The 12,319-nt window shown below is 36.6% G+C and overlaps 1 protein-coding gene across 1 annotated transcript in view; it reads left to right on the plus strand.

The window, feature by feature from the left end:
* The first annotated feature begins 1,721 nt into the window (after positions 1-1,721).
* The window catches only part of ABCD3 (ATP-binding cassette, sub-family D (ALD), member 3), an 82,454-nt gene continuing 71,856 nt past the window's right edge, over positions 1,722-12,319 (plus strand). Inside the window, exon 1 of the mRNA XM_014542681.1 lies at positions 1,722-1,795. Coding sequence (XP_014398167.1) covers positions 1,761-1,795 — 35 coding nt within the window. The 5' untranslated portion in view covers positions 1,722-1,760. The remainder of the gene's footprint in view (positions 1,796-12,319) is intronic.

Genomic DNA, 12,319 nt, shown 5'->3' on the forward strand with positions numbered 1-12,319 from the left:
TACTAGAGGCCCAATGCACGAAATTCGTGCAAGAGTAAGCCCTCACAGCCCCGGCTGCCTCTGCCCTCACAGCCCCATGGCCCCACCCACTGGTCGTTCAGGAAGGTCATTCTGCCGTCTGGTCTAATTAGCATATTAGCTCTTTATTATATAGGATTAGATAAGATTGCTTGACTAGGTGTGATCTAGCTGTCAGTTATCAGGGTGCAGCCAAGTCCACCAGCTCATGGAGTGATCCTTCATCCTTTTCAAAGCTCCAGTCTATAGATGATGGGAACACAGTCTCCTCCTCCACATATCTCAGAGGGGTTTCAGGGAGCTTGTGTTTCTCCTAGACATGCCTAATTCACTTCTTCACTTCTGCTCTATTTAGACCCCATTTACATCTTAACTCTTGAGCCTGTCTTTTTGGAATCTGCCTTCATTCCTTTGCAGTGGTTCTCAACCTTCCTAATGCTGCGACCTCTCTTGAGCCTGCCTTCATTTCTTTGCAGTGGTTCTCAACCTTCCTAATGCTGCGACCCTTTAATACAGTTCCTCATGTTATGATGACCCCCAACCATAAAATTATTTTTGTTGCTACTTCATAACTGTAATTTTGCTACTGTTATGAATCGTATTGTAAATATCTGATATGCAGGATGTATAGGCGACCCCTGTGAAAGGGTTGTTCAACCCCCAAAGGAGTCGCGACCCACAGGTTGAGAACCGCTGATTTAAAGCATCAGCCACAAAGCAGGTATTTGTAGTAGAGTTTTATTGAAAATTTGGGAGTGGTGGCTGGGATTTTATCAGCATAATGAACAGCTTAAAAATGGAGATGTTCTTTTATTTACAAGTTCTTTAGACATTCCCACTGTTGGAAATTTGTTCACTATTTTCCACTAAGACTCAGCCTTGTGGCCTGTTGCTGGGTCTTTTCTGTATTCCTTGGATGTTCTCTTATCTCTGGTTTCTGCCCCTTGCACTTTTCTCCCCACTAACCTCCCTAACAACTTTTCTGAATACTTTCATCTTGAGATCTTTCAAATCAAGCTCTGGATGGGGTTGGTTTCACCTTTCTCAGTTTCACAGGCCCACTGAATGTTTTGCAAATATAGAATAGGTCACGTGAGGGGTTGTAGCTGCATGAGACACTTAGGATGAACTGAGAGTAGGTCTTACAAGGGGAGGCCCTGGCCCTAGTTGGATCCTCAGAATAAAAAGGAGATGCTTAAGCAGCCATAGGTGAAGCAGGCCTCAAAGGATTTGTCAGGAAAAGCAATGGTATGCAGAAACCAGCTAATGGCAGGTATGGTCCAGATGCAGACTTCTCAAACTGTGTTGCTGTGTGTGATGGGGAAAGTAGGTATAGACTGTTTAATCACACTTCTCAGTTTTGGGCACATTAGCATCATTGGCCAGGCATTTTGTTTCAGAGCTTTTGTGCTTGCTGTTCCCGTGCCTGGAATGCTCTTCGCCTAGATATCCACACTGCTTACTCTGTCCCTCTTTTCAATCTTTTATTAGACATCTCACAGGCAGACCTTCCATTGCCACTCAGTTTAAAATAGCATCCTCCACACATGTACTCTTCCCACTTGCCTGGCTTTACTTTTCTCCTTAGCAATTCTCACTACCAAATGTGCCCATGAACATCTCTCTACAGAAGCCTTTTGAATTGACAGAATCATTTACTTTTATAACTGGGTAGTATTTAAGTTACTTTTTTGTGACATGGTTTCAGGCCTCTGTATTTTTTCAGTTGCTGCTTCCTGAATATGATACTCTTTATTTCTCCACCTCTTAAAGACAGGTGAGAAACAGTTCATTATTCTAAGTGTAGTCTGACGCAGAGTGGGACCTGCTTTGTAGATCCTAAGCTTTTGTTAGAATAGGTGAGGTTACATTCATTTTTATGACAAATAATATTCTTCACTCATATTTAGTGTACACAATTGTTTTCCCTTCCTTTCCCCTCTTCAATTTATTTATTTATTTTTTTAAAACTTAAGTGCAGATATTTAAACTTCTCTTTGTTTGGGCACATCACTTCCTTCATTTATTTTTTTAAAACTTAAGTGCAGGTATTTAAACTTCTCTTTGTTTGGGCACATCACTTCCTTCCTCTAATTTTTTATTTTTAAAAAATGTATTTTATTGCTTTTCTACAGAGAGAAAGGGAGAGGGATAGTTAGAAACATCGATGAGAGAGAGAAACATCGATCAGCTGCCTCCTGCACACTCCCCACTGGGTATGGGCCCGCAACCAAGGTACATGCCCTTGGCCGGAATCGAACCTGGGACCCTTCATTCCGCAGGCCGACGCTCTATCCACTGAGCCAAACCGCTTAGGGCTCCTCTAATTTTTTTTTAAAAAAATCCGGCATACTTAATTAGTACTATTCCTTCTCTCTCTTTTCCCAATAAATTAAGTATAGAACAGAGTTTTTACACCACTATAACTTGTCTATTAATTGACACCCTCTGGGTATTATATTGGTTCTCAGCTTTAACAACTACCTTGCACCTTTTCACACGTTTCATTTTGCTAATGACCTAGCACTCTGACCATAGGGCAAGGCATCTGATCCATATTGGGCCAGTCAGAATCCTCCTTTGGGATATTTCTGCTGGAGTCAGTGGGGAAGGAGGGACTTTCCCCCCTCCCCCTCACCCCCTAAGTTATGGAGCTGTGAAGATGAGACCCTAGAGCTGAATGTGGCATTGGTCTCTTTTACCTGGAAAAGGTAGAGAATCCCTGATTGGTCCAACATCAAGTGCTTGGTAGCATAATAAACTAAGTTAACCGATTTTCATGATTTCCTTCAGAGAAGAGGATGAGTTTGATCTGACATGACTTTGGTGAGCTCATTTTTGCTCCTAGAATTTACCATTTTCTAAGTACCTATGTGCCATGCTATCAATTTAGATAAATAAGTTGTAATTTTTTTCTCAGATTAACATCAAACTAATCCATGACCTAATGAATAAAATATAAGCTGTTGCAATTAAGTATAAGCTGGAATTATGAAGAAGAAAGACAGGCTGTTTGTAATTTTCTTTAGAATTATATATACCAAATTAAGTTTAATGTAAACTGGATACTGTATTTCTCTATTGTTTTTTTAAAATTAATTTTATGGAATATTAGAGTTGTTTAAAAATGGCATTTGTAGCCATTTCTACAAAAAATTTAGGCATCAGGCCTTTGTTTAAGAACATGGCTTTCATTATAAAAAAATTTTTTATAAGGAAATCACTTTGGTTTTAGGCATTTCTGTCAAGAACATAGCGTTCCATAATATAGGATAAGATGCTTTGGATAACTGATGTTTGTGCTTTAGTGGGATTATTTTTTTTTTTTATTAAGATAACTTGAAGCCTTATTAGGTAAACTGTAGTGAGTATGCTTAAAGGTGGTTTTTTGAAACATGTATTTGTTATATCTTGCTAGATTTAGCAGTCCTGAATTAATGCAATTAAATTAATAAACTAGAACATTGAAAATAAAGGTCATCAAAGCTCAATCAGTTATATTGATATCTGAATAGATATAGCAATCTCACATATTACTATAATGGTACCACAATACTACCCATAAACATAGATTGTATGATTTACTCTATGCTTAAGAAGTTACCTGTTGCCATTGAAAATAAATATGCTATGTGGAATGAGGCAATGTCTTTTGGTAAATAATAATTTAGTCATTTAATCAGGATGTTGTGTCTATATGTCACTGTTTAAAACATTTGTATACTTTCATTAACCTATGAAGTAAGCAGCATGACATGCTATTTCCTCAGAAGGAAAAAATATGGTCCTATAAGGTTATCTTACTTTAGTGAGAAGGACTAAAATTTTTATAAAAATTTATCTTTAATGTTGAAAGTGTTACAGATGTCCCCCTTTTCCCCCAACTGTTGACCCCCTCCACTCTGCTCCTGCCCCCTCCCCAGGCCTTCCCCACACTATTGGTTTGCCCATGGACTATGCATGTATGCATATAAATTCTTTGGTTAATCTCTTCCTACCTCCCCCTCCACCCCAACCCCCCCTTCCCTCTGAAATATGTCAGTCTGTTGCATGTCTCAATGTCTCTGGGCCTATTTTGTTCATCAGTTTATTTTGTTCATTAGATTCTACATATAAGTGAGATCATGTGATACTTGTCTTGCTTAGTATAATACTCTCCAGGTCCCTCCATTCTGTCTCAAAAGGTTAGAGTTCCTTCTTTTATACTGCTGCATAGTCTTCCTTGATGTAAATGTACCACAGTTTTTTAATCCATTCATCTACTTATGGGCATTTGAACAGACATATAGATCAGTGGATCAGAACAGAGAACCTAGAATTCGACAAGCCATTATACTTAATTAATATTTGACAGTGGAGGCAAGGACATACAATAGAGTAAAAACAGTCTGTTCAATAAATGGTGTTGGGAAAATTGGACTGGTATATGCAAAAATAAATAAATAAATAAAATGAAACTAGACCACCAACTTACACCATATACAAGAATAAACACAAAATGGATAAAATACTTAAATGTAAGTCATAGAAGAAAATATAGGCAGGAAAATATCAGGCATCTCATGTAGCAGAATTTTCACAGATACATCACCTAGGGCAAGAGAAACAAAGGAAAAAAATAAACAAATGGAACTATATCAAACGAAAAAGCTTCTCCACAGCAAAAGAAGTCAGCATCAAGCTGAAAAGGGAACCCACTGCATGGGAGAACATTTTGCCAATGATGCATCTGATAATTGGTTAATTTCCAAAATACATAAGGTACCATACAACTCAATAAAATGAAGACAAATAACCCAATTAAAAAATGGACAGAGGGCCCTAACCGGTTTGGCTCAGTGGATAGAGCGTCGGCCTGTGGACTCAAGGGTCCCAGGTTCGATTCTGGTCAAGGGCATGTACCTTGGTTGTGGGCACATACCCAGTGGGGAGTGTGCAGGAGGCAGCTGATCGATGTTTCTCTCTCACTGATGTTTCTAACTCTCTATCCCTCTCCCTTTCTCTCTGTAAAAAATCAATAAAATATATTGAAAAAAAATGATGGACGGACCTAAATAGACACTTCTCCAAAGAGGACATACAAATAGCCAGGGGACATATGAAAAAATGCTCAATGTCACTAATTATCAGAGATGCAAATTAAAATGACAATGAGGTACCACCTCAGTATGACTAGACCTGGGTGGTAGGAAAAAAAATCTGTGGGAGGGAGCACTGAATTGGGAATGTTTAATTCTTCAGATTGTTACATGGGGAAAGTTTCATATTTGCTAAGGGGTAAAAGGCATCCTAGATAGGGAAAACAGCATGAGCAAAGTCATGGAATTGCTGGAGTTAAGATTTGAGAAGAAGAGACTGCAAGGACAGGAAGCTGAAGACAATACTATTAACCATTTATTGAGCATTTATTATATTTTAAGCATTGTTCTAAATAGTTAACATTTATTCCTCACAACAGTTTTTTGAGATAGTTATTTTATTATTTTTATTTTACCAGTGAGGAATCAGAGAGGTAAAAATGGTACCTGATTCTAAGATTTTTAAGTTTGAAATAGCCATGTAGGAGGTAAAAGTCAGAATAAAGCATTTTTATCCGATGGACTTATATTCAGAAGAACAATCAAGAATTATTCTGGGGTTTAAAAAGTTTTACATTAAATTCAAAATGAAGTTAACTGTTAAAATTTTACTGTAGTAAATTAATATTAAAATATATAGTCATGGTATAATATTCTTAAGATTTTTAGACCTTTTCATTGTATATTATACCACAAATACAGGAAACTGCATAAAATGCATATAATTTAATAACTTTTTAAACAACAACAAACAAACAAAACAAATATCCTTTGTAAATACTCTCCAGGTCAAGAAATAAATCCTTGTCATCTACCCTAGAAGCCTTCCACATACCCCTTTCCAATCATAGCCCCTTCCCTCTCCCCTAACTAGTTACTGCTTTCCTGACTTCTATAGTAATTGCATCTTAGTAGTGTTTTATAATTTTATCACCCAAATTTGCATTCTTAAAACACTGTAATTTGTGCCTGTTTTTTGTTTGTTTGAAGTCTTAATCTTCATGGTCCAATGCCATCTCTCCTTACCACTTTCTACATTTTATTGAAGCAACCAGGTTTTTGACTGCTACAGATGAAATAATCTGGGTTATGCTATTTGTATGATTTTCATTCATTCTCTGTATTTCCTGTAAATTGGTAGTTGGATCTAAAAACTTGACCAAGTTCAGATTTTTTTGTTTGTTTTTGGACAAGAATGTATCCTACGTGTTGATGTGGTCTAACCTCCATCAGAAGGTATATATGGTTACTTATTCTTCGTGAGTTTAGCAGCCATTGATGTTTGATACCTACAGCAATGAATTTATTAGGAATTACAGAATGGAGATATTTAAATTCTGTTATTTATTCATTTATAAGATGGAATGCTTTCATAAAAAGAAACTTTTCTTCATCTACTATTTGGTTACCCAGTGGTACAGTTTAGTTAGGAAAGGCAGGGTAGACATTTGCTTCTTTACCAGTTTTTAAAGTAATACGTTAGTTTCCTGTTATCCTCTGGCTGTGACCAATGAGTTCTTTTTAAGTGTCATTATAAACCTACTGAGGTGACCAATGAGTTCTTTTTTTTTTTTTTTTCAATGAGTTCTTTTTAAGTGTCATTATAAACCTACTGATTTACTCTAAATAAATATTTAATGCTCACTGTTAGGGTCACCGAAGGAGGAACACATGAAGCTAAAGGGGGTAAAGAATTATGCATTTATTAGGGCATCTGGAAAACCAGATGGGCTGAGCCCCAAAATGGCACCAGGCCCCAAAGACGGGGAGTCAGAGGTTTTTTTGTTTTTAAATATATTTCTTTATTGATTTCAGAGAGGAAGGGAGAGGGAGAGAGAGCTAGAAACATCAGTGAGAGAGAATCATTGATCGGCTACCTCCTGCACGTCCCCCACTGGGGATGGAGCCCACCGGAATCGAACCTGGGACCCTTCAGTCCGCAGGCTGACACTCTATCCACTGAGCCAGACCGGCTAGGGCGGGGAGTCAGAGGTTTTTAAAGGACTCTAGGCGGTTTTTTTTCTGGGTGGAGAATTCTCTGTGCAGGTCCAAGTTCTGGGAAACTCTGGATGGGAAAGGTAATTGTCTTAGCAAGTGGAATGTGGTCTAAGTAAGTCGAATGTCCATTGTGAAGTGGCTTAAAGATCAGTTCCCAGGGGTGGGAGTATCAATTCAATTATTTGATCAGACCTAACACTCACTACTTTATAAATGCATTGGAGGAACCCTATTTTAAGACAATGACTCATAAACAAAATATGAAAAGTACCTCAGTTATCAACATTTGCACTGGTATTACTTCTTTATAAATTTTAGAATCAGCATGTTGAGGTTTAATGTGGATTGCTTCTAATCTGTAGATCAATTTCTAATATTGCTTATATTGTCCTCTCATTTTTTATTTTGATTAGATTTGCCATGAGTTTGTAAAATGTGTTAATTTTTTTTCAAAATTCCAACTCTTAGTTTTGCTTTACCTCTGTTGAGTGTCTACTTTTATTATTTGCTTTTATTTGTATTCTTTTATTCTTTATACTTTCTTCATTTAATTTTTTTGTTTTTTCTGATCTGTGATAAATTACAAATTTTCAGCCTTCTTTCCCATTAAAGACTATGACGTTCTCTCTAAGCACTGCTTTGGTTGCATTCCACAGGTTTTTTTTTTTAATATATTTTATTGATTTTTTACAGACAGGAAGGGAGAGGAACAGAGAGTTAGAAACATCGATGAGAGAGAAACATTGATCAGCTGCCTCCTGCACACCCCCTATTGGGAATGTGCCTGCAACCAAGGTACATGCCCTTGACTGGAATCGAACCTGGGACCCTTCAGTCCGCAGGCCGACGCTCTATCCACTGAGCCAAACCAGTCAGGGCTCCACAGGTTTTTTGATATGTATACTATATCATTTTGCAAACATATAATTTGATATGTATGTGATTTATTCTAAAGTACATTTTTATTTCTTTGACACAACTTTTCACAAGCATATCTCTTTATGTCAGTTATATATAGTTGCATAACAAATAACTCCAAGATTTAGGGCATAAAACAGCTGTTTCCCCCCTCAATTCTATGGGTGGCTGGGCAGTTTCTCTGCTGTTTTTTGTCTGGGTTCGCTTGTGAGGCTGCATTGGATTAGCTGCTCTGGAAGGTTCATACCTGGCAGTTTGTGCTGGCTGGTGACTGGGGTCCCTTGGTTCTTATCTAAGTGACTTTTTATCATCAAGCAGGCTTGACCAGTCCCTCACATGGTAGTCTCAGGTCAGCATTCTAAGAGGTGAAGGTGAAAGCAGAAACACTTTCACTACATTCTATTGCAGCGGTTCTCAACCTGTGGGTCGTGACCCCTTTGGCGGTCAAACGACCCTTTCACAGGGGTCGCTTAAGACCATCCTGCATATCAGATATTTACATTACGATTCATAACAGTAGCAACATTACAGTTATGAAGTAGCAACGAAAATAATTTTATGGTTGGATCACAACATGAGGAACTGTATTTAAAGGGCCAGAAGGTTGAGAACCACTGTATATTGATTAGAACAAGTTGCAAGCCTGCCCAGATTCTAGGATGGGGAAATAGATCCTTTCTTTTTAGGAGGAACACAAGGAATTTGTCTCGGTATTTAATCTACTACAATTTCCAAAAGTTTGGAAAATTTTTTTTGTATTTTTTGTTGTTGTGACTAGACTTGATTATGTTCTGGACATTTTATGTAAAATTACTTACAGGAATAATTTTGAGGCATATAGTAAACATACCTTCAGTATAGGAGGAAAGTTTTTCTAAAGGTTCCTGGAAGCCATATTAGCCAGGATACAACTTAAACCAAGTTCCTAAAGAGCACATTCTAAAATTTTTAGTATAGCATCTTAATAAACAGATGCAAGACTCACATTTCAGATTTCATATTTTTGTTTTTCAAAGGAGTTATATCATTGTATGTCTACATCATTGTCATGTTAATGCCTTTGAAATCAACATGTCTACTCTTGAACTTCAAATCTAAATATATTCAAAATTGTCTTCTGGCCCTTAAAATTTATCTTATTGAGAATTGAAATTTAACACTTTTACAATGAGTTTATTGTAGAAAAGCATTATTTCTTTTAATGCTTCTTCTACTGTTATTCTTTTTTAAAATTATTATTAATTGATGTTAGAGAAAGGAAGGGAGAGAACATCCCTAGGTTGCAACCTTTTTGTGTACAGGACGATCCTCCAACCAACTGAGCCACAATGGCCAGGGCTACTGATATTCTTTATTAAGGTTAATGGAATCACTGTCTTCTGTTCACTCACGGTGCATATTATGAGATCTTAGGAAAATGATCTGTGTCTTTCAGGGCATCAGTTTGGAGCTAAAGGTTTCTATACCTCCTCTACCTTTACATAGTTTTTTAAGTCTCTGCTCCTCTTCTCCTCTCATTTCCATATTCAATTAGTGCCCAGCTCTTATCTATTTCCTCACCTGTATTTCTAGCAATTTTCCTTTCCATCCCCATAGCCAGTGGCTTTGTGTAGGTCTTCCTCTCTGGGCCCTGATTGACCTCGGCTGTGTACACTCTACCAGTGATGGCGAACCTCTGACACGCGAACTCATTTTTTTGGTTGAATTTTCTTTGTTAAATGGCATTTAAATATATAAAATAAATATCAAAAATATAAGTCTTTGTTTTACTATGGTTGCAGATATCAAAAAATTTCTATATGTGACACAGCACCAGAGTTAAGTTAGGGTTTTTCAAAATGCTGACACGCCGAGCTCAAAAGGTTCGCCATCACTGCTCTAGGCCAACTCCATCATAACTATGATACCAGCTTTCACACATGCCCTAATGAATCTCCAAATCTCTAGCTCCCTCTTCTTTCCTGAGCTTCTGACTTAAATATTTGTGTGTGTATGTGTGTTTTTAAAAATAAGTTACCAGTACCTGGGCCTACTAAAACCATTTGAAACTGGATATGTCTTTGTTTGAATTTACCTTTCCATCCCAAATCTGTTTTTCCAACTTCTTATACTGAACATGGGCCCTAACTCATTGAAGGTTTCTTTAGGGCCTGGAGACAATAGATCTAAAAATGAATTCTCTAGGGTCCTAAAGTTTTTGGAGAATTTTCTAATTTTGTGTTTTCACTTTGCTGATAGATAGCTCAGTTGGTTAGAGAGAGTGTCCTCTGGATATGCCAAGGTTGCAGGTTCAATCTCTAGTCAGATCACATAGAAGAAGCAACCAATGAATGCATAAATAAGTGGAACAACAAATTGATGTTTCTCTCCCCCCCTCTCCCCCCCACCTTCCCCCTCTCTCTACAATCAAATAAAGTTTAAAAATATGTAAATAAATTAGTATGAACACATTCTGGTTCATGTAATGATTACCATACTATTGAAAATGTTTGTGCCTATATTTGCATATGAATTGTTGCAAAGTGATCATCCAAAGACCCACATGCATGATAAACGAATCTGCTGCATTAGTATCTGCCTTAGGTTGAAGTGTAGTAATTTAAAATTAAGAAAATCCGTCTTTGACTTTTGTACTCATACTGAATTATTTTGCCATTAAATTTTTTTTGTAGTGATAATTACAGGTAAAAAGTGTTTTTATAGAATTTCTAAGAAACTGAAGTTTTATAAGGAAGCTTTTATTTGATATGAAAATGACACAACAATAGAGTAATGCACCATTTTAATTGTCATAGAATAATAAAAAATATATAGAATTTACATGTAGATTATGAGAAGGCCTTATAAGATGTCATGGTACACTCTGATGGGGTATTTCATGGAAGCCTGAAAAGAGAAAATTGGTGGGAGATTTGACTAATCCTGTGGCCCAATTGTGTGTGTGTGTGTGATTTCAGAGAGGAGAGGGAGAGAGAGATAGAAGTATCAACGATGAGAGAGAATCATAATCATTGATCTGCCTCCTGCATGCCCCCTACTGGGGATCGAGCCTACAGCCTGGACATGTGCCCTTGACCGGAATTGAACCTGGACCCTCCTTTCCGAAAGCCGACACTCTATCCACTGAGCCAAACCAGCTAGGTTGCAAATACTTATTTTTGTGAGCAGTTGCATTACACAGAACCCTATTTGTCTCTCTACATATCAACTTGTAGCATTTATTAAATAGTAGTAAGTGCTATGAATTTTCATTGAATATTTTAATTTTTAGAATTTTGTTTTGGGATATTCTAAAAAATTAATTATTCCATCAACATTAATAAAGCAGTGATTTAAAACCAGTTCATTTTTTATTAAAGAAAAATCATGAAGATTATAAAATAATCTTGGACATCAACTGGAACAAATAATACATAAATAATTCTTTCTACTCTTTTACCCCAGCATTGGTGATTAGTTGTAGCAGTGTTATCTCACCCATCACTTTAAATGAATGTTGATTCCATTTTTATTGGCTTTATAATTTTTGCCTGTTTTAAATGATAAATTTTATTTTTTGGTGTAGAAGAGCTATAAAAAAAGTTAATGTCTTCTTAATTTTATGCTTATACATACTTAAGAAAGCACCACTTTAATATAAGGCAATGCTAGGGTCTGTAGGATTTTTTTTTTCCCTCAGAAGAGGTTTATACATTACCCTGAGTCTAGAAAACACTGTTTAGATAAATGAACTAAATAAGAAAAGCTTTAGGGTTAGAATTATTGTTATAGTTAATTAAATTTTTATTTAAAGTTTTCAGAATTGTGTCCTGTTTTACTTAGTCTGAAAGCTCTAAAAAATTCTATATTTTAATCCCTTGCAGTTTTTCCTCCCAGTCTCATAGTTTATCTCTGTCCATCTTTAGGGGAAGTTCCTGTTTATTAATTTTGCATGTTTTGTTGGCATTATTAAGGAACAGTAAACTTTATCTCCTTTTCCCTTACCCTTCCAACAATAAAGAACAAACAAAATACACTATTCTATTATGTTCTTAGGAAAAAGTGTCTACTAAGTTTTGGTCAAAATTTTTTATAGCTTTATTGAAGCATTATTAAGGTACAACAAACTGCTTATATTTAAAATCTACAACTTGAGTTTTGACATGTAAGCACTTATGTAACCATCACTATCTATATCTATCCTATCTAATAATAGAGAAACATGGTAATTAACCATAACTTCGCTACCCTTCCCATTGGCTAATCAGCAGGATATGCAAATTAACTGCCAACAAAGATGGCGGCCGGCAGCCACGCAGCTGAAGCGA

This window comes from Myotis brandtii, unplaced genomic scaffold (assembly GCF_000412655.1).
Source record: "Myotis brandtii unplaced genomic scaffold, ASM41265v1 scaffold311, whole genome shotgun sequence".
Taxonomy (NCBI): domain Eukaryota; kingdom Metazoa; phylum Chordata; class Mammalia; order Chiroptera; family Vespertilionidae; genus Myotis; species Myotis brandtii.